Source organism: Mesitornis unicolor, unplaced genomic scaffold (genome assembly GCF_000695765.1).
Source record: "Mesitornis unicolor isolate BGI_N332 unplaced genomic scaffold, ASM69576v1 scaffold5741, whole genome shotgun sequence".
Lineage (NCBI taxonomy): Eukaryota > Metazoa > Chordata > Aves > Mesitornithiformes > Mesitornithidae > Mesitornis > Mesitornis unicolor.
In genome coordinates this window covers 29,623-52,592 of record NW_010164336.1, presented here as the reverse complement: position 1 = coordinate 52,592, position 22,970 = coordinate 29,623, and the positions used below count along the sequence as shown (strand labels likewise).

The following is a 22,970-nucleotide window of genomic DNA, read 5'->3' as shown; positions in this document are numbered from 1 at the left end:
AGCTCCTCACGGGTGGACCCTGGAGCGTGAGCGGCCCCTCGGCTTTTCCTTCATTTCTCCACAGCTCAGCGTCATCAAGGGCGAGCTGGGGGAGGCCGAGCACCTTCTGCACCAAGCCCTGAGGCTGTCGCACCAGTCGGATAACAGGAAAGCCATCGTCTATGCCTACAGCATGGTGAGGCTGCGGGGCCTGGCAGCCCTCTTGCTCCCTGCTGGTCTGTGCTAGAAGTCGCTGTGGTGCTGCAGTTCTGCACTAGGGTTTTCCAACCGAGGCTTAGTTAGAGCGGTCTCCTCGGCATTGTTATTCCCGAGATGCTCCACAATGCTGCCGGTGGCAAGGAGTAAGGCACTTGGAGGTACTACTTATACTTCTTACAGTGGTACCTACCTGCACTAGGTAGATGCACGTGCCTTTTCTGGAAGGAGGTTTGCGCTCTGGAAAGGGAGAGCTGGTCATCAATTTATAGGAATGGTGACCTTTTTCTTGCCAAAACACTCATTCTGGAGACCAGGGGTTGATAACAGGCTATGAAGTATTAAACGTTAAAGAAAATTATTTGCAGCAACCCCTATCCGGCAATTACAGTAAATACTGCAGTTGTTGTAGAGTAGATGCTGGGGCTGTGGTGGAGCTATAGGCAGAAGGAAAAGCAGTTGTGTTGAGGCTGGTCTCTGCAGCCTCTGTGGAGCTTCAACACTGTCTGTCTCTTCTAGATGGCAAATGTGGCCTACATGCAGGGACAGCTGGACAATGTGAGTAACTGGTTTTTTTCCTCTCTGAATTTTAAGGGGTGTTAACATCTTGTTATCGTTAAGGTGTGGTGTGCTGTGACAGGCTGCATACTGAGAGTTGTGAGGCAGAGATCTCCCATTATAGAGCAGAATAATCAGCCTTGGGACTGCAAGCCCATGGAGCACTTGCTGCTAGGAAAGATGCTCTTAAAGTTAAGTTTTGAGCTCCAACATGGTGTGCGTGGGAAGGAATGCTTCCTACTCTCAATGCCACAGTCAAGCATTCAGATTTCTGTCCCAAAGAGAATTTGGGAAAGCCCTGAAGGAACATGGTTGTGGTAAGCTTATGGATGGTGAAGGAACCCTAATGCAGAAACTGAAAGGACCCACTCATTGGCAGAACCATTGGGCTCTGGTTAGCCTTTCACTTTTGACTGGTCTTGATGTACAGTGTAAATGCCACAAATTGTGAGATGGGCTTCTCTTAGTAGTCTGCGTCTGTAAAGTATAGAGACTTTTGTTTTTTATCTTCAAAAATTTAATTTCAGGCAGAAAAACTCTACAAAGCAAGTATGAGCTATTTGCTTGCAGGGGACATGAAGGAGGTATGTTGATCTGATAAAGGCTTTTGGGGGAGTATTAATTCTTTGGTCTATTTATTGTGCTGTAATGCCTGCTATTGGGAATTGGCAATACTAGCTATGAGCTTGCCAGCCTCTCACGAAATTCCTTTAAGGGGATGGCAGCTCTGGAGACAGCAGCATGGGCATTTTCAAGGTCTAAACTTGTTCTCTGGCAAGGTAATGTTTCTACTGGGGAGGTGCAAGAAGAGTAACAGTTGCATTATGTGTCCTCCTGGCAGGATGACAATGCAATCCTTGAGATGTCCCTCAAGCTGGCCAGTATCTATGCTGCTCAGAAACAGTGAGTTCCCGGCTGAAGTCGTGTTCTGCTTTCATCTCTGCTTCGCAGTGGCAGTAGTGGCCAAGCAGAGGCTCTTCAAGAACAGAGTGCCTGGGGAAGCTTTGATGTGATAAGATACCATCATCTTAAAGGTTCCTACAGGCATGGTATTTGCCCACCCACTGTCATGCAGCACAGTGGCTACTGTTAGGACCTGTCCAGCTTTGGGCAGAAGTAGCCATAGAGGGTATTGCTCTTTAATCTTAAATCCACAGCTCACAGGAGAGAAGGCTTTTGGAGTAGTTGGTGGCTGGTAACTTGTAGCTTCATTTTTCAATGGAGTATTGGCATGGGTTGCCTTAGCTGGCCTTGCTTGGTGGAGGGGAGCCCCCTCCAAATCTTGGATCCCTTTGCCCATGGGCTAAGAGAAAGGTCCAGGCCATGATCAAGAAGAGAGCACTGAGAATGAGAAGGTTCTGGTAAAGGGGAAGAGCTCCCTTTCAGGCCCTCTGGAATGGGAGATTGAAGGTGTTCACATCTGTCCCTTCAGGGATGGAAGGAGCCATGTTTTGCTGAGTTGTTGTAGTTTGCAGGCACAAATTAGCCCTGGCTGGCTACGAGTTCTGCATCCTGACCTTAGAAGAGAAGATTGCCAAGCAAAAGGACTTGCCTGAGGATGTCTTACCAGGTGGGACTGCCTTATCGGTCAAAGGCTTCTCTCGTTATCTTTTCTCCATTTCCCTGTCCTTGATGTTGCTTTCCATATTGCCTAAGCAGCTCCTTCACATCAATCAGTTGTATAATGCTGCCTGAGTTTCCTACTCTTTTAGGATGGAGACTCATACTTGATCTTACTGAAGTGATCACTTCCACCTCTCTCTTATTTGCAGCTGAAGAAAAGGCCAACACCTGTCTCTTGCTTGGGATGAGCCTAGACTCCTATGCTCGCTATCTCCAAAACATTAACCAGCTCCCAGTGGCCCAAAAAATGTATGAGAAGGCTCTGCAGATATCTAATGATGTTCAGGGAGAGACTCATCCACAGGTGATGTGTACAATGGTAGTTGGACTACTAGGAAAAGAAAGGCTGGTCTAGGGAATGAAGCAGCCTTAAAAGCAGCTTTGCTGGCATCAGATGTACACAGCACTAAATAAGGTTCTGCTTTCTTGTCAGGAATAATGAGCATGGAGCATGCTGAGATACAAATATAAGGCGCTTTCTTACTGAAGGCTTCTGTAGGAAATACTTTTACTGGTGTGATGGGTATGAATGTGGTGCTCCTGCTGCCCCTGAGTTCTACACAAGCCTTGCTCTGAGGCTTGCTTTTCTTGTCCTGGTGCAGACTGTGGTCCTGATGAATGACTTAGCAACTGTACTGGATGCTCAGGGACACTATGATGAGGCATACTCCTATGTGAAGAGGGCAGCTGATCTGGCAAAGGAGACTCGACACCCTGAGGAGTACATGGTGCTGAATAACCTGGCAGCAATTCTGATGCACAAAGGTAGGTAAAGAAATGCCCAGCCTCTGTCACTGTGCTTGTGCTGACTGCAAATACCTGTATTGTAGGATTGAACTGTAGTGTTATTTTTGTGTTACTGTTTTTAGTTTAAGCAGACTTAGTGTGGGCAACTTGTGTTCAAATTGAGTTCAGCTGCTGAAGGATCCTGTCCAAGATAAATGCAGTACTGGTGCATCTGACTCAATAGGTTGCCAGGGAATCTAGTTTCCCTCATCCTGTATGTACAGTAACTGGTTCCAAAAGGACAGAAGACATGCTTGAGACTTGTTTCAATGAGCCTGTAATGCTGAAGCATCACCTTGTCCTATCATCATTGCTGCTGTCTGGCTCTTTTAGTTGGCACCCTATGCTGGATGTTCTCTTGAAGTGTTCCAAGCAGTCTTTTGCAGGTGATTAGTTTCAGGAGGCTACTCTGAAAGTGCCACTTTTTCTTCTTGCTACAGAAGACTTTCTGCAAGCAAAACAAGTGTACAAAGAAGCTCTCAAGCAGGCACAACAGAAGGGAGATGCTGCTTCTGTCCAGCATATCCAGGAAGAACTAGCTGAGCTGGCCAAGAGGAGAAAAGGCTCCAAATGAGTTTGGCCACAGAGTCCAAGTTTGATGTGGCTGACAGCAGCAAGGGTTGGTCAGTAAAAGCAGCCCTGGGACAAGTTTGGTCCGCTGAAGCGGAAACCACTGAAGAGGTTAAGGACTGCTTAACAAGAAGGGCTGCTATTTCTTAACACCTTAGACAGAAATAAAAGTGGTATCTTAACTATGTAAATTTGTAGTGTAATCTGTGGTTAATGACCTGCTGTATTAAGGATTTAACTTTGTCTTGACTGCCAGTGAAGTGCAAATCTAGCCTGGTATTAATACTTGCAGTTAAGTCAAGGAGTAGTCATTTACCACTCCTGACTGTTCACAGAAGTATAAGTTTCAAAATGTGGCTATACTAAAGCTAAGTTATGAAAAAACAGGCAGGAATTGTCTCACTCTTTATGTGCTGATTAGTGCAACTGGGTGTGCTTTTGTCAGTGCTGCAGTTCAGTTATGGATTAACTCCCATAGAGCACTTTGCAGACTATACCTGCACTAGGGCAGAGCTGTTGTTCCATGTCCTTTCCAAACAGGTTGCCTGAAGATCAAGTGTTTTCCTTTGAAACATTTAGCATCCAAAGATAGAGCACACCCTCTCTGAGGAGGGGTGAGACCATGTTACCAAAACAGCTGTTGTCAAAAATACATTAAGCTACCTTAGTCCAGTCAAGAGCACACTAAATGCCAAGCCATCCTCTGTTCTTAGGTAGGTCAGTGCTACAATAATGAGGCTTCCTGTTGGAGAAGACGGTATGTACACACTATCAGGTTTGTAAGGTACTTGCCTTCATGTGAATCTAGTGTGAACAGCCTGCTTCTGGAACAGAATATTTTAGTTCTACTTGTCAGGGAAGCCTGAGGTTAAGGACAAAGGAGAATCAAACCAGAAGTTGCCAAATCTGTATCTAGCTAAGATAGTGGAACTAACCAGTTCTGTCACTAACCAGGCACTATTTTAACCTCTTATTTGTAGGAACTTCAGCTGGTTGGTACAAGCCTTAATTGCATCATGATTAGTTTACTTACAGCAGTATTAGTGGCTTCAGTTCTGCTTAACTTTGAGCTAAGAAGAGGCATGCAGGTTTTCTAGAGCAGATGTTCATTGAAGCTGGAAAAACTCACTTTCACAGATACAGCTTTGTTCTCAGCAAGCTAGGAAATAAAAATATGGCTGTTACAGGCACACTTGTACTAATAGAGGCTCTAACACAGTAGAGCCCATCTTTAAAGTTCTGGGTTTTGGTATTTAAGTGCAGACCTTTGGCGCTCCAGCAGCATTAACTGGGAAGCCTGCAGCACGCCCTAAGGGAAGTGTTTTGCCTGTTCTCATGATCATAGCTTGATGCTGCAAAACAAGAGGGAGACACAGGAAAACCAAATGGAGAACTGATCCCCTTTATTGATTGGTCTGAATCCAGAAGTCACTGTCTACTGAAGACATTGTGTGGAAAAAAAAATGTTGAGTTTTATGATGCATGGGTTTTTCAAGTCTTAAATGATTTCATATCAGAATCACAAAACATATCAAGATGAAAGCATTGTGAAAGCACTGATCAGAAATCAGTTAAAAAGTTGTCGTAAACTACACTTTGTAAACATTATTTACAAACACCTTCCTGTTTGAAACAGGTCAGATGTAATTCCATACTTGAAGATTACTGGAATTGTGGTAAACCCTAACTTAGGCTCTGGAGAGGTTTTTACACTGGAGAAGTTAAAACTCGGATAACAAACAAAAAAAGCAGCAACATTTTATGTGCAAATGCCACTCAAGCTGTATCTTAGGAGAAAGGGACTACCCTACTTTGGATAGCTTGCTGCTGCTGCAGCAATAACAAGAAGCTTTGCGATGGTCGTGCTATACTTACTGTACAGTTAGCAGAGATATTTGTCTGTACATGCCTCTTTCACGCGGTATTTGTTACACTAAGAATGTGAGAACAAGTGAGTTTTACAGTGGAACTTCACTCTCCGCTCCAAATTTAAATCTGCAAAAAAGGGCAGATCAACTTGTTTTCCAGGATATGCTGCTGTGGGAACAAAAAAAATTAAAATAACAGGTCTACAAACAGGATGAAAGCTTCACTACAAACCAGAAGGGTAAAGGATGGGAGGGTGAGAAAAATCTTAAGAGAAAGACTGCAAGGAGATTTAAGACTGCCAACTGATTTACTCTGATGCAATATTTTAAAGAAGTAGCAAAGTAATTCTGTATTTGCAATACAGTGTCAAGCTTCCAAATGAGCTCCTTGCATTTTTTCTTTCCAGCGCTTAGGACAAAAAGGCTTTCCTCCAAAGTACTCAAAGTAAATTTGCTGTCGATAAATAGTCCTGTACTGCTTCCTGTTTGTACCTGGACTGTTACAGTCCTTCCATAAGATGTAGAGCTTACACAGCTTAAGGTTACACAGCTGCATTATACCCTCCATACAACGTATCGCAAATACAGTATTAAGTTAAAACTATTTTGACTGGAAAATAACTTCAAGGCAAAGATTCTGTTCATCCATGAGATGCAAAAGCAGTTTGGAATCAGACGGCCCACATCAGCCCCCAGCTCAGTGCTATTTGTAAATCAGTCCTTCTACCCCAGAAGATTTAAATTCACTTCCTGAGGTCAGTGCAGCAAAAAAGAAGATGCTCTTGAGTATGGATGCCAGGACACCCTGTGATACCACAAACGGATGTATGTATACATGAGCTACAAGCATATCATAGCAGGCATTGATAGATGAATGATTAAGGACACTCTCCTAGTACCATATACAATTTAAAAAAAATAATAAGTATTGCACACTTCAGGAGTTAAGCCACGCATCTGTACGGACTTCCACCAAAAGCCTGTTTATAGGGCTAGGGATTGGGATGCAGACTTTAAAATAATTATTACATAAAGATTTTAAAATCAGACTGGAGGAAAGTAAAAATCACAGTACCTACTGCAAACTGGTTGTAACAGAAGCCAAGTAGTTGACTCGTGTGTTGCTTAATTATTCTGTAAAAGCATTTTGTTTTATTTGAACTTCGGATGTAGAGGTTTTTCTTCTTAAAGGATTTATGAACCCACCCAGAGCCTCTGTTCAGGTAAGCCATTTGCTGTGGTTAACTATGACAGTAAAGCCTAGTAGCTTGTTTCAACTGCATACAATGCAGAAACAGAAAACACTAAATTAGGCTTTTGGGGCATGGTTAAAATTCCCAGTGTGCATAACAGTGAGGTATGCCTCCAGAAGCTGTTCTCTTTGTTTCTTTTATCCTTTTTAAAATGAACCATAACATACCCATGCAATAACATTTCTGTAGTGTTGCTAAATAAAACCAACTGCACCAAAAATTTACAGTGTGGCAGAATTTAAAATTCAAAGAAATATATCATCTTATTCCAGCGAACCGGCCTATGTTAATGTACAGAATTCAGGAAGGGGTCAGTCTTAAAAATCAAGATTTTCACAAGAGCTTGAACACCACTGAGAAAGTGTGTCTAGGAAAAGAAAATTATAGAAAAGCACAATGCCCGCAAGAAGTGGCACGGCATTAAATAGGCAATGACGCTAGGCTGGTTGGGAGGCTAGAGTTACGGTTAGGCTAGGCTGGTAAGGAGGCTAGGGTTATGAAGAGTACTCTACACTGAAGGAAACGCTTAAAAAAAAATTACAAAATGACCCCCAAAGTTTAGGCAATGATTTGAACATAAGTACACCAGATACTATAGCAAGGGAAAAAAACACTGCAAAAAGTACTCTCTATTTACAGAAGAATGATTTAAAGACATTATGGTTTTCTTTACAAATAGATGTAGAACAGGAATAGTCCACATTTTTAAAAACTCTTTACATATTTATCTTTAGTAAGTCAACCTTCTCGATCACGATCCTCCAACACGCGGCTGGTGCAGAAGGCATTTAACGGACTCTCCCATCAATTCTTCATTGTGTGGCCCTTGCTCTCTTGGAAAGTCTCTATGGGCTCAAGTCAAAAATAGATTTCTTTTTTTGACCCGCAAATTAAAAACAAAAAAATCTGCATAGTTCAGTCATCACTGTCAGACAGAGTCTCGTATTGTGCTGAAAGCAGTGGTGCAGGCTCTCGCTCCCATATCCTGTTCTGTTGGTGAGTGGTTGCTTGGGTCATGGACGGTGGGGCACACGCAATCGATGTCGGTGGCGTACTGCTGAGCATCCTCATCGTCAGCGGGTTATAAGGAAACTGTGTTGAACCTGAATCAAAGAGAGGTTCTCCAAGTCAAAAACATGAGCTGCTCTAAGAGATCTGTATCTGAAAGACAGTCTGGTTTTGGTTGTGACAACTAGCAGAACATCTGCTTCAGAAAATCCTGTAATGCTGTAATCTTTTCACCAATACACCAGCGTGACAGTATGTCTACATCTGACCTTTCTACAGATGTTACACCTGGTTTAAGCTTGAAAGAAACCCATTTCTCACCTGTTGATGAGGGCCTATCTTCCCAGGCCCACACTGGAGTCTGTCTGTGGTAGTCCCCTTCTGAGTGTACGGATGAGACAGAAGAAGGTCTTTCGGTTCCCAAATATCCCTGTCCAGGAATCGGAGACTTTGACTTCCTGCTATTTGACTTGCTGATTAGCTTCTGCTTGCTGACTCCCCCTCCTGGAAACAGTAGGAACAGATTTCATGAAAACGTTACACTGCATCTTAGCCTGTTTGTTTCTATAAATTGTCACTTAGCAGCGAACAGGAGTTTCACACTGGTGCTTTCTGGCATGCTGATTTACTATAATTAGTGGCTGAACAGGCTACTCTTATAACACACGATAGCTTAAAAGTCCCTGTTTTTATCACAACAGTTCTATTTCCATTCTTAGGAAGGGAGATGTTTTCAGTTCCAGCTAGTTCCCACTGCCACATGTTCTTTATAGGTGATGTACTACACACACATTTTCATCAAGCCTCTGAGAAGCTTCAGGTAGGTAATACACCTCGTTAGCTCTTCCCCAGTTCACCAGTGTGTCATTCTCCAAGACATACTGGCTAAAGCTCCTCAAGTCATCAGCACCATTTTGAAAGCCAGGACCGCTAGAGGGAACGGAAACACCATCTCTATCACTTCCAGAGGAAAGACTCTGATTTTCACCAACACTAAATTTAGTCAAATGCTTCACTTATTTATTTTTTCTTTTCTTACAGAACATCAAATATTGAGGAACTTCAATACCTCACCTGAATTTGGTGATGGATTAGCTTCTTCCCTCCGTGTCTCATTACTTGTTGATACTGCAGCGCTGGAACTGCCAGGTGCTACCGCAATGGACTGTGACATTACAACTCCATGTTCCTCACTCTTGTCATCAAAGTTTCCCATCAACGCTTTCCTAATTATGTCTTCCAGACCCAGATTACTGGCAGGATCTGCAAAGGAATGACCCCTAGAACTGACTGCACCTGGGAGATAAAAGAAAACATACAGGGAAAGGTGGGAGGGGAGGCAAAAAAGCATATCTCAGAGAAATTACAATGGAATATGGGAAAAGATTTTGGACAGAGGCACAAAGGTGGGAGAAAAAAAAGAAACCAAAGATGAGATTCTTTTAAAATGCAAAGCTACATGCTCCAAAGCAGCTCGCAATGGCTACAGGTTCAACATGCAGCAAACACTGAAGAGCTACATCAGTAGTGCTACTAAATGTCAGACTGTTTGTAAGAGGGTAAATTTTACTTTTCTTTGGTTTTGTTCGTTTGTTTGGGTTTATTTTTAATAGCAAAGGAAGCTGAGCATGCTGATTGTGATAGCATGAGGTAAAATCTGCAGCTATTATTCACTTGTAAGAGAACAGACCAGAAGAACACTTCTGTCATTAATGATACACACTAATCTGTCTTCTGAAGTGTGATACATTGCAAATATTTATTCAGAAAGCTGGTCTTCCATCTAAATCAGTGGAGATCAGTACTTTTGCCATGAGCACTGTACCAGAAGGGGCAGCAACTGGCCAAAATAATGTAAAGTCAGTCTGTGGTACAACAAGCATATTAATGGAAGATATCATACTAGTTTCTTTTTTCTGAAACATATATTGTTTCTTTTACTGAAAATCTTACCTGAGGTAGTGACTGCTGGCAAATTGAATATTTCAGTCCCTGGCTGAGCAGTTGCTGCAATTAAAGCATAACATTGCATTGAGTTTTCCAATACTGATGACCACTACAAGTGCTCACTACTATTCCTAATGCACAAGGTATAATTACTTTGAACTATTTTCAGTATTCTGTTTTTCTTTTCTCAATCTTCTAAGACGAATGTGCAGCTATGTCTTCTCAGGAAAATGATCTGTATCAGGGTAAAAGTATCTTACATGGTCATGGCTAGACTTCTTTTAGAAATATGACTTCAGGAAGCAGACTGACTTTCTGAAGTTTCACAATCTATGTACTGTAAAATGCAAAGCTGCATCTGATTTGCTAAATGCATATTTTAACATGTGAGCAGTACAGGCTGAGCATTTGTATGCATTTTAAAAAATGACAACAACTTTGGAGTGGCTAAACACACACCTCCCACACACACATTACCTATATTATGTCCAATTTGAGAATAAAGATTTTCCACCATAACACTAAATACAATATATAAATGAAAATATTACTGGCAGCAATGGCAAATGTGTTTGTACGCCACGCACGCACATAAAATTTCAACAAGCAAAATCTACTGTGAACGCAACGGAGATCCAATCAAAAGAATACTGCAACTCTTACTGACACAGCTTTGTTCCTTAGAATGAGATTAATTTGTTGCTCAATGCAAGAGCAGTCACTTTCTATTAGGTACTGAGCTTAAACTCTTACTACTGATAATTTTGATACAAAGTTCTCTTGAGGTTTCTAAGAGAAAAACAAGTATATAGTTTTAGTATCATATTCCACCATGTCAGTATCCATTACTGAAACTGTATTAAAATGTCTTTCAAACAGCCATAATCATAAAGGCGAAGATAACTCAAAACATTCAGTTTGAAAGACATCTTTCCAAAAAGGAAAATGTGGAATCGTTGACGTTGATATGAAGCAAACTACAGACACAAAGTTAGCCAGAATAATGTCAGGTTTCAACAACTCATTAATAATGTGGGGCTTTTTGCAGTTTTCAGAAAGCTACAAAACTCTCAAATTAAGTGTTAAAAAGCTTCAATGTGACAGTCCTACATACACAAACATAAAAAAAGGGAAAAAAAACCCAGAAAAAACCGAACAATCTTCAAGTTCTTTTGTGATAAATTATATATGTGTTTTATATTCATACATTTACATTCATTTGTTATTTGAAACACATTTAGGTTAGGACATCTGTGGATGGCAGTCACATAAAGCTCAAGCTGGAAAAAAACAGTGAAAAGTAAGTCCTGCTTACCCATGTCAGAGTCACCTCCACCAGACGAGTTCAGCTTTCGAAATATCTCCTGTTTCTTGGATTTTACCATTGGTGAAGTGTTCTCAAGTTTGGTGAAAAACGAAGGCAGGTAGCTTATACTGCCTGGAGAGCGAGAGTCAGTCCTGCCAAGACCAACACGTGTCAGAGAACATTTTTCAAGATGTACATTCAAGTCTTTCCAAAAGCAGTCAGGCAGAAACTTCCAACATTCACATGAGCTTTAGGACTCTTTCGTCAGCCTGTTTTTCGGGGACTAGACAAGTCTAGTGACTCTCCAGGAACATCTGCTTTATCCAGGTAACAGGGTTTAAGATTCTACTGCTCTCAGAAAAAAGCAACCATGACATTGTTTGTGCTGGAGAGTGGTACAGAGATGATGCTCAAGAGCTGCCAGTCAGCAATCCTTGCTCTATGGCACAAATTCAGACCAGAACCCACGTTCAGTGTTTCGTATCCCTTATCAATTTTACATTCACAGTAGCCGGCACACTTTCTGCACATAATTTGCACCACATTACTGTAAAAAAAACCAAACTGCTGAAGTAAATGTCGAACTGACAAGGGATGCAGTTTATCTTCAGATCTTAAAATAAGAAAACTTTAGGCAGTTTACAAGGATAATAAAAGCAGTAGTATTCCAATTACAGAGTTTTAAGAAAAAAAAACCCAAACCAACAGCTAAAGCACAAAGAAATTCAGGCGAAAAAACTAAGTTAATATCAGCATCATTAACAACTTGCACTGCAGATCTTAAAATAAGAAAACTTTAGGCAGTTTACAAGGATAATAAAAGCAGTAGTATTCCAATTACAGAGTTTTAAGAAAAAAAAAACCAAACCAACAGGGAAAGCATGAAGAAATTCAGGTGAAAAAGTTAATATCAGCATCATTAACAGCTTGCACTGTTTTCAAAAGTGGATAAAAGTTATCAACTGCATGTTCACTGTGGTGCTTCGAATACTTGAGTTTGTTTAAGCAGCAATCTGGCAAATCAGCTTTAATTAAAAGAAGAAAAAACACCCCATCCTTAAATTTAAAAAACCATCTAAAATCAAAGCAAAACAGACAAAGCCTCTTGGTTTCCTAGGCCAAGATCCTTGAAATGCTAAAAAGTGCAACCTTCCCTGCCATGTTCCTGAAAAATCCCTTTGCAGCTAGCTAACTTCCATCACGGACTGCAACAACCATGCCAGCAACTGCAGAGCAGAGCGGGAAAATAGCAAGAAAAAAATAATTATTTAAGGCTCATGCTGGTGAAATTAAGTCCATGGCAGCTGCTCCTTCAGTGAGCAGCAACGCCAATGACAGAAGCCTCCATTCCAGCGTGCATCTGCCAGACGTCCAAAGGCACCAGCACTGCTGGTCTGCCAGGGATCCCACCTAGTTTTGTGTTGCAGATCTGGCAGACTGACAAAGGGCCCTGGGAAACAGAGCTGCCCAATGCATGGACCTCCTGATGCCGCTCCTTCACACCTTCTGGAAGTTAAGCTTCTTAGCTGAGTGATATTTCATGTGATAAGCTGCTCTAGAATCTGGTGTGTTGGAAGCCTGGCTTCCTCCACACTTCACCAGGACAGTATCTAGGGGGATAATCAGGCAGAAGAAGCCTAAATTATTAAATAAAGATTGTAGAAAATGAACTTTTCTCAAAAAACACTTCAGTTTTATAGAGTTGGCACCCACAAGGACTTCTGTTATAATGTTTCTTATCAGATATGACACAGAATACACTGCTTGCACCAAAAACTAAAGGCAGAACACATACAGATGAGGCTTCATTCAGGCTTCCCAAAGCTCATCCCAGGTAGCAAGTTTTGAATGCTAGTCCAAAAGGATCAACAGTGATTACAAACTTGCCTGTGGTACCATAGGAAGATTGCTTAAACCACTCTTCATTAGAGATACCGTTTGCAGCACAAAGACCCAGAATAATGTTTTCAAAACTCAGTTTTATACATACCTCTGTTCAGTAGGCTCAGTTCTTTGGGAAAGCAAAAGAACACTTTCCTGTTTCTCATGTACAACCGGGACCTGAGGTGGCGAGATTGGCTCATAGGGCTCTGAAGAGACGTGACTCCTCTCTGGAGATTTTCCAGGTCTATATCCATAATTCAGAGACAGGTAAGTGCTCTTAATGCGTGCACTGCAGTACTTAACACGTGTAGTTGCATTCCAGTTCTTATATAACTACTTGGGTCTAGTTACATGTGTTACATGCTTTAGTATGCCTGGAGATCTCAAAAAGGATCACTCTGAATTCCCCATAATTATTCTGTTAAGTTCTAAGTAATTAAACATCTTCACCCCTCTAAAAACTGGAAATTATGTGTAAGAAGCGCAGGGAAAACAGTTATAAGCTATGTTATGGCGACAAACAATTGTCAAAACCAGTGCAAGACAGACACTGCCTAAAAAGAGACCAAAAGATACCTCTACTTCTGATCCACACCGAGATTACTGCACTATTTTTTACAAATATCATATTTGGGCATTAATTCAACTTGCAGGTAAACTGAATACGTGCATTACCTTCCCCTGGACTTGTCAGACAGATTTTCAGGTGACACTCTAGCACCTGGCCGCTGATGGTGGACAGCCTGCGACTGCGACTCAGGGCTGTAGCGATTCGATGTCTTTGCCCGGGTAGAAACAGGCGCTGGAGTGGGGGTGGAATTCTGGAATGTAGTGGTGGGAGGTGGCAAAGAGGCCTGAGAAGCTGCCTGGTTCCTAGCAAAGTCTTGTGTAATAATTTGCTGATTGTGGCCAAAAAAAATAGAAAAGAGATCTTGGTCAGACATTGGCCAGAGCGTACATATTCATGAACTAGAAGAATATGAGACCGATTGCAACACATGAAATAATTATTAGCTCAGACACATTACTGTATAATATGCTCAAGTAAAAGTAATAGTTACTGAATTAGTATTATGTTCCACATCACGTGTGTTCATCATCAAAACACAACTCTTCACATCTGAAAAGATGCATGCAAATAAACCTACGCAGATGTGATCAGCAAGGGTGATAAGTCGATGGGTCCTGGGCACGTGCACCATCCCTTCTGCTTGGGAAGAGGGAGGTGGAGGTTGTTGGGGTGAAGGAGGTTCCTGTTGTGTCCTGTAGCGGTGAATCGTCCCCTCGTATTGCCTGTTTGGGTCATCTAGTTGAAGAAGAAAAGGTCAGTCTGTTAAGATGATATTACTGAAACTTCTAGGTTTGAAAGTTCTGTGCTTACAAATCTTAAAGATGAGGCGTTTCTGCACTGGATTTTAGGTATCCTGGGTGATAACCACTTCCCCCCCCTCCATATATAGGCCCTACAGTTTAGAACAAATAAATAAAGCTTCAATCCACAATGCAGGTGAATTTCAGCTCATTTCTGATCTGCAAACTGTACTGTAATAGTTTCAGCTTTACTAGCAGGTAAAAGATTGTGGGCATATGCAGTGATTTTTATATTGAAAATAAATTTCTTACTAAATCAGCTACACTGTCACGTAAAGGAGCTCCATTTAATGCCAAGTGTCAGTTCCAATACATTTTCTCTAGTTTTTCCACAATCACTGCAAAAACCTACTTCCAACAAAAGATTCAGAAAAGTATGTGGTAAGCAGTCACTTAGAGACTCCTGAGATATTTTAACTTTATAAATTCATGGAGCTGGTAAACATAAACAAGATAGTGGTGAGAATATTTCCATATGCAGATAAACTTACTCTCTGCCTGGCTTGCTTTAGGTGCCTCTTGCTGATAGGGCTGTAGCTTTTCTTGAGTAGGTACAGGTGAATTTGCAGGGCTAATCACCTCAATGGCATCTCCAGGAGCTTCATACCGGTGGGAGGATACTGAATATCAATCAAAGGTTGAGGAATAAGGTGTAAATATCACAGAAGATTTCTGTTGCCTATACATAGCAACACTAGTGCTTCCATTAAAATGACACCAGTGAAATGAAAGTCAAAACACTGCCTTTTTCTCATGACAACAAATGTTTCCACAAAGCAGTACTCCAACATAAACAAAATAATTTTAGGTTTCCTGACTTCTGATAATGTTAGTTATATTATCCTGCATTTCATGTTGTAGCACAGAATCCGAACAAAGCAAACAACTCTCATTTTGCAAGAATCTTGAGTCACTACATGCAAAAGCTGTGTTTGCTTATGAAATGTCTCTACTGTGCAGAGCTGGATATTTTATCATTAAATATCAAAATCATTTCATAGCTTATTATCTCCCTAAAAGGCTAAGACAGACAGCAAAGAAGTAGATAGTTACTAAGATACGTACAACTACTGGAAGAATCTGAACTTTGAGAGCCCCTATCTCGTGCATCCTTGTCTGAAGCAATCTGTCGAGTGATGATCACATCTATGAAGTTAGCAGCAGTAATTGTGGTCTTTCCTCGAGTTCTCAGCTCTTCCTCGTACCTGGATTTAGGAGGAGGTCCTTTCTCTTTACCAGCCTCTGAATACACTACTGATGAAGACTGTCCTTGAGACTTGCCACCAGAAAAATTTGCAGACGTATAGGGGCACTGGACAGGCCTCTTTTCTACCTCCAGTGTCTTCTGTTCCATCTGCTGCTGTTCAGTAACCACAGCTGACCGGCGCCCCATATTCTCTTCTATCCTGGTTCCTTCGTGCTTGTTCTCTTTTGCTTTGGCAACTTCCATCTGAGGAGCAGAGGCTGCAGCATCTACCAGTGCTGCGAGGGCATCAGCAGCAGTGTTGAAACGGGAAGCTGTCAACCCTTGAGTTATAGAGGGAGCTCCAGGAGTGAGCTGCCTGTTGGCAAACATTGAATATTCTGAATTATATCACATGAAAAAAAACAAACCAAAAAGACCCCAAAACCAACCAACCAAAAACAACAATAAAAAACCCCACAAAAGCTAGAGCCATACCATGTGAAAAGCAAAACAAAACTTTTGTGACACTGCTTTCTATCCAGACTGGGTGAAAATACACTGGATCATTTCTGAGAAATTCAAGAGCAACCAGATAGTGGTTATCCTCATCTTTTATGATTTTCCTCAGGCTAAATGCACTTTTTAATAAGTACAAATGTTAGAACAGGTATCTCTGCAAGAGTAACTTAAGAAACATACATGATACGGAGCTGAGCAGCAGGATCCAAAGGTGTGATTACACTTGTTCCATTGGTTCCTTGAAAAATACTAGGCCTTTGCTGCAGTATGTTTTCCTGGCTTCTAACTGAAGGGGATGGGGACCGAACATATCCATGACTGGCAGGTCTGCCAGGCTGCTCTGCACCTGCGAAAGATAGAGCAGAGGAGATAAAAAAACTCGAACAAGCAAACAACAAAACCATACAGATCACTCCTACAACAGTGCAGACCTACGTATCGATGTTGTCTCCTCCACATCCTTTCCCAGTTGTCTCCACCACTCTAGATGTGACTCTATGTATTAAAGTTCTAAATGGCAGCATTCTGTTTACAACGCTCTAAATGACACACACGTTGTGCTAGTGATGACTGGCTGGGATTCACACCATTCCCTAGGTACTACATTGCTGTGAGAGAAAGATCAAGAAGCCTGGTATTTGCTGAAGTTGCAATTATGACCAGAACTGCTAGGTAATAGGACTTGCTAAGTCAAACTAAAGCCAAACAATACCATGTAGTGCACTGTTAATGAGATGCATGTTGCTAGCAGTGGATACAGAAAACAAGCAGTAGAATCCCAATGTAGCCATGTGCACTCACCTGGTCGAAGATAAAGTTCAGCAGGGACTGAAGCGATTCTCTCCCTCTCTCGTTCTCTTTCCCGCTCCCTTTCCCGTTCCCTCTCCCTTTCCCGTTCTTTTTCCCTCTCCCTTTCCCGTTCCCTTTCAGCATTTGCAGCTGCAGAAGCTGCCAGGTGTGTAGGGTGTCCTGGAAGGTTCACAAGATAAAATGAAGTAGTAAAGAGACACTCAAGTTAAGCATAATTTCATGTAAACACTTGCCAATGTACTCTGCTATCCACTCAGAGCAAAATTTCCCAAATACACTTTAGTTCCACTCAAGTGTATCCACTTACCCAGGTAAACAAAAGCTGAATGTACAGTGACAGTGGGAGGCTCAATTAATAGCTTTTTACTAAAGTGGTTTCTATACAGTTAGAAATTAGACAGCTTATAGACCCAAATTCCACCCTTAATCACAAATAATATGAGGTCAGTGAAGTCATAATAAAGACCTGACAGAATGAGGCAAATTCTGAATTTGTCAGTGCTCTTTCAGCTGCTCACGTTACTACAAAGGATATAATTAAGAAAATTTTTGCTATCCAAGTGAGAAGTGCATGCAAAAAGTATCACCTGGGAAAACATCAAAACATGACATTACTGAAAGCTAAATAAAGGCTGTCAATTATCTCAGCACGTCAGATGATTAGAGACATCACCAAATCATAAGATTTCATACCTGGTGACAGTGAAGCAGGATTGTAAGGCCGGGGAGGGAAGGTAAGCTGGGTACTGGGGATATATGTGATTCTCTCCATGGGTGGTGTGCTTGTTCCTCCAGGATGAGGCACTAAGATAGTGGGAGCCATGTTGTTCAGGTCAATAATTCCTGTTAGGAGATGACACACATAAGAATGGCCATCCAAGGAGAGACCAACAGTGCACACATTATATACTCTCTTAATTGATAATGGTCAGCATTAGTGCTTAGTGGAAAATAAATATAAGAATAAGACGTGCAGAACTATAGTCCAGCTGGTTATATACACTCAGATCTGGCAAGCAGCAATTTAGGAACATACTAAGTCAGAATTTCCACTTCCAGCACTTCCTTTGATTGCCCTTCAGAAAAATAACACTTCATCTCTTCTCAGCAATCCTATCTATTAGCAAAATGGTATTACCTAACATCACTCATTCCCTTTTCCAGGCTTTCACATTCTTAAAACGAAATGAAATGTTGAAATGCACAGGTCCCATTGGAACTCCCTTACTACAAAACCCAAATACTTACTGTTTATTTTCCCACCAATCAAAACACTGCAAGATCTTATATCTTATCCCCCAGATAAAATTAGTCCTAATGGCCTAATTCCCTCAACATTTGCTATGTTCCATTCTATCAATAATTACCCAAACTGATTTAAGCAATAGACAGTAACCAAGCTGGTACCTCGACTATTTCCTATTAAGTTAGTAACTCCTGGGAGAACGCAATGTAACCCCAAGGACTCACAACCGTTAATTTTATTATTTTCTTCTAAGACTTCACTCAACATTTTAATGTGAAACAGCTCTTCGAACTCATGTCCCATAAGGAAAATCTCCATCACAGAAAACTAAATTTCTCTATAATGAACAGAGTTGCTAAAAGGTTGCTTTGCTTTTTGGTAATGGCCTTATTTTCTAAAGCATCACTTCTGAGTTTTGATGATTTATCAGTTCCTACAGTGTCTCTGCCAAGCTTCTTGCATCCACACTACACCACAGATCCAAAACACACTTGAAAGAACACCAGAAAAACACAGGCATACCTCTTGCTCCTGCGTATGGGAGAGCTAAAGTTTGCTCCCTAGGAGATAATCCTCTCGTTACATCAGGACGTAAGTTGACTTGCATCTGCTGTGAGGTAATGTAGTCATTGAGGATTGTCTGCCGTGTATTCTCCATGGCATAAAGCTGATACTGACTTGGGTAGCCCGGGGTGGGCGAGAGCTGCCTTTGGAACAGGTAAGCAGCAGCAGCTGAGGGAGAAGGAGAGAAAAAAGAAGATTTAGGAAGCAGCATGAGTGACATAGAATAAAAGTTTCAAATGTTTATATAGCTTCAATTCTCTCTAGCCAGCACCCAATGAATCAAAATAGCGTTTTAATACTTATGTTTTACTGCATTTATGCTCTGTAGGTGGACAGAAAACGCTAAATAATCCAGCCTGGAGATATGCATTAGGGAAGAGACTTGATTAAAAATACAAATCCTGAAGTTCTGAAGATGTAAAGGGCTGAAATATCTATAGAAGGTTAAAACAGACCACAGAAGTGGACTGATGGATAGGTTAAAAGGAATTCTACTGCATTTAACATCACCAGGGATAACCGGACAATCCCTCAGTGAGAATGAGTCACAGTCCTGAACACAGGGGTCTCAATTACACTTTAATTCTACTGCATCTTCCACATCCTTCCTTGCATAGCTTTCTTGAAAGCTTTTAATATGTTTCACTAATACTTATTTAAATACACTGTCTAAATTTTTTAACAAAACAGAAGCGACCTGGCAGCTTTTCTGGAAGAAAATTAGAGTATTAAACATTAATTTTTTAATTAGTTTAATTAAGTCTCTTGGTTAGACATTAAACCCCCCACTAAACTCAACTAAATCAAACCACAAGAGTGTATATACACAACCTCTTATAAATTTTATCTGGCCATTGATAATTGCTTTTTAAAATGTGTCTTTTCTGTGCACCAAAGCACACTATTTCCAAATCTAAAAAACACACCACAAACATATTTACCAGGATCCAGAGCCCTGTGAAATGGCATAGCAGGATCTAAGTGAGGAGGGAGATGACTCCTATAGACTTCAGGAGTTGCTCCTCTGTGGTGAGGGTCAAAGGGACTGTGAGTCACTACAGGATCAACTCCTGGGACTGGAGATTTTGCAGGCACGCTCTCCCTCTGTGTTGGGGTAAGTGTGTTTTTCCTTTCATGATTTGCTGGCTTCCCAGAAGATATTCCACCTAAAAACAATGAAAACCCCAAATAATTAAAACGTTGGTTTTTTTTCAATAGGAAATTCAGCTGTTAAGTATAAAGTGGTTCCTGAGGAACATTTTAGCTGACGCTGCAATCGGATACAATAAGTCACAGAGAGATTTTATGTCACAAACTATTTCTGGTGAAACAAATCTAAATCTAAAACTAAGATTGCTTGCACCTCACCGTATTTTCTTCCTCATCTAGATACCTCTATAATTCAGGAACAGCTTCTGCCTGGAAAGTAACACTTTCAATGGGACCCATAATCAAATGCAAATTAAGACTGAATTGCTGTCTCACCTCCGTGTTACAACACAGCAAGTTTTCCTTTTCTTATCATAGAATCATCTGGTTGGAAAAGACCCTTAAGATCATCGAGTCCAGCCACCTTATTTCAATTAACAGCTTACAGCCTTCGAAAACTCCTTCTAGCCACCCTCCAAATTGAGAAAAGCCATTAGAATAATAATTTTTTAAAAAGTACAATGGATTGCAGAAACCAGCTTAAAAGTAAGTTTAAAATCAAATTATTAAAACTTCTTGTCTTACTCTGAATAGGCATAACATACCCTCATTAACTCTATTCAACATAGGTGAACTCCTGGACATTGGACTTTGATAGTTCACAGGTGTCCTCCGAGCATTGGTGTCATCATAAATCCCAGGGCTCAGCTGCGATTTGGGAGTTTCATGAAGAGTTGACCTGAGAACAGAGGGCCCAGAGCTGACTACTGATGTGTGACGGGAACGTACTGCATCCCCGGTCTTCACATCTTCGTATTTGCCTCGCTCCACCACCTTCACGTTTTCTGGCACCATTTCCAGCTGAGGCATTCCACGGGGGAGCTTGCTTGGTCCAGTGATTAAAGATTTTACATTGTGTTTGATGGCAGACTGGCCAGAGTTGCTTTCATATTTTATGGGTGTGCCCTGAAAAAGGGAAAGATCAGTCAAGGTTATTCTGCCAATGTTTCACTCACGCTAAAAAAACCCCTCGCATTGCTGATATCATAGTTCTTTGCTTCTATCACATTAGCACAGAATACACCACCACAACTAGATCTCAGTGACTGTTACTTGTCACTTCTCTCACACTTGCTTGCAATTGTGTTCCCCATGGGTGAAGTGTCGGGATTTTTCTAATACACACAAGATATTTTTAAGCTTTGTAAGTTGGCAACTTTCTTAAAACATCTCCCTCACCATTTATTAAAATATCCTGAATTGATTTACTAGTGAGTCTGTAAGCAACGGTGTGAGTCTAGTAGTGCTTTTTTATTTACCTGAGATATGGAGCCTTCTATGATCGGCCTGGTCGTCTGCACCATTTCAGGAGTCTTGCGACTCTCCTGGCTTAACAGGTCCTGTCTTGGGATTTCATGGATGGAACGACCCATTTCTTTTATAGTAGTGACTCCATCGTATGGTTTCCCCTTAGTAATGGCTCCTTCAAATGTCCTTATGGGAGGTGACTCTCTTTTAATCTGTTTAGGGTACTTCAAACCTTCTTCAAAACTTTCAGCTGTTGCTCTTGGTGTGCCTTTTAGAGAAAGAAAAAGTCACATTATTGGTATTAATAATTACTAAGTCTCTTTTTTCATAAACAGAGTAACTAACTACATGTCATAATACTGGAACTTTGGTTTTCTATAATCTATGACAACATATATTCTGAAGACTAAAAAAACTGCCACAAAAATAACACTGAACAAATAAATTCACTGTATTACTGAAAGCATCCCAACTACTTTCAGAAGCTGAAATAAAGGAAATGGCATACGTCGTCAGAGGTCTGGGTAATGGTGAGTGTTCTTTTAAAAAAAGTGCTAATTACCAAGTATTTATATTAAAACCAAAAATAAAATGCCATATTTGCACACTAGCTTTGTGTACAGCATATCAAAAAGCTACTGATTTATGCTCTGAAAGCATGTTTAATAAAATAAGCTCCACCTTCAACACAGCCACCATTGTTAATAATTTTAAGGTTCAGAAATCCAGATTTTTGAGGATGTAATTAATGCTTGCCTTCTACATTTGCAATACTTTACCTTGCATTATAGAGCCAGACAACACTGTTCGCTCCTTTAGTTCGGCATGTGGGCTACCCCTAGGCAGTGCACGGCATATTAAACCTAGAATTAAAACGAACATAATTTAGAGAATTAAACAACTGTTCAAAAAAACCCCCAAAACCTCAAAACAACACAAACTCTCCTCCTCCTTACATACATTACAGATGTTATCTGCATCACGGTACTGCCCAGAGGGCCCAGCCTCAGTATGTGAGGCATTGTATCAACATGTTATAAACACCATCCTGCTCTGGAAAAATATTTTTGAGTTCAAGTATTCGTGCTATTACATCGTTGCAAGTTTTAACATATTTAGAAAACACAAGGTATTTTTTTATAATTAAGCTTAACTCTTGTCCCAAAAGTAGTCACTGCTTTTCTTAGACTCCACTTCAGCTTCCTTACCTCGTAAAAAAATGTGTTCATGATGGGATGTGGAACAAAAATAAAAGAAACATCCCAAAATATACTCAACATCCTTCAGATTAACTGAAGTTCATATTGAATCATCTGGGAAGAGCTTACTGTTCCTTTAGCAGGAATCTAAATCTAACCCCCAAAGAACTCGTAATTTTCCATAGTTTGAGGACAAAATATGTACCAGAGTGATGAGATCCAGCATAAAGGTATCAGAGAAGCTTCCCAGATGTCGAGAGTCTGAAGACAAGTCAAATACATCAGCTACTTAAAGGCAATGCTGAATTTCTATATACAGCCTAGAAACCTCTTATTCATATTGTTCCATCTGATGAGAGTGTACACATAATAGCCTTTAAGAAGGGACAAAATGAACCTAAGGATTCAGACTCCAGAGTTTAGGCATGAAACATTTTCTTGTGTTTGTATTTAAAAAAAAAAAAAATCAGAAAAGTTATATAATGGTCTGACTTGACCTTTGCAGGCTTCGGTTGATTACAGTTTATTAAATCAAAATAATACTAGGGATGCCCTGCAGCAGGATACAGCAGCTGTGCAAGTCTTCTGCTTGGCATAATCCAAAGGTTTATTGCAGGAAT

The 22,970-nt window shown here is 40.8% G+C and overlaps 2 protein-coding genes across 2 annotated transcripts in view; one reads left to right on the top strand and one right to left on the bottom strand.

Annotated features, from left to right (window-relative positions):
• Positions 1-64: 64 nt before the first annotated feature.
• TTC19 (tetratricopeptide repeat domain 19) lies at positions 65-3,736 on the top strand (the record flags this gene model as incomplete). Its single annotated transcript, XM_010194271.1, has 7 exons — positions 65-175; positions 1,281-1,337; positions 1,595-1,656; positions 2,229-2,323; positions 2,526-2,680; positions 2,979-3,141; positions 3,603-3,736. Coding segments are annotated over 7 exons (777 nt in total), but the record flags the coding sequence as incomplete, so codon positions are not given.
• A 3,411-nt stretch (positions 3,737-7,147) lies between these two features.
• Positions 7,148-22,970, bottom strand: part of NCOR1 (nuclear receptor corepressor 1) — a gene marked incomplete at its 5' end in the record, with an annotated part of 44,757 nt that continues 28,934 nt past the window's right edge. Inside the window, 18 exons of the mRNA XM_010194270.1 lie at positions 7,148-7,956; positions 8,183-8,365; positions 8,936-9,157; positions 9,815-9,868; positions 11,124-11,266; positions 13,105-13,242; positions 13,674-13,897; positions 14,147-14,304; positions 14,861-14,989; positions 15,435-15,931; positions 16,255-16,420; positions 16,876-17,043; positions 17,578-17,727; positions 18,653-18,862; positions 19,636-19,860; positions 20,449-20,809; positions 21,163-21,419; positions 21,931-22,014. Of these exons, the coding sequence (XP_010192572.1) occupies positions 7,769-7,956; positions 8,183-8,365; positions 8,936-9,157; positions 9,815-9,868; positions 11,124-11,266; positions 13,105-13,242; positions 13,674-13,897; positions 14,147-14,304; positions 14,861-14,989; positions 15,435-15,931; positions 16,255-16,420; positions 16,876-17,043; positions 17,578-17,727; positions 18,653-18,862; positions 19,636-19,860; positions 20,449-20,809; positions 21,163-21,419; positions 21,931-22,014 (3,557 nt within the window). The remainder of the gene's footprint in view (positions 7,957-8,182; positions 8,366-8,935; positions 9,158-9,814; positions 9,869-11,123; positions 11,267-13,104; positions 13,243-13,673; positions 13,898-14,146; positions 14,305-14,860; positions 14,990-15,434; positions 15,932-16,254; positions 16,421-16,875; positions 17,044-17,577; positions 17,728-18,652; positions 18,863-19,635; positions 19,861-20,448; positions 20,810-21,162; positions 21,420-21,930; positions 22,015-22,970) is intronic.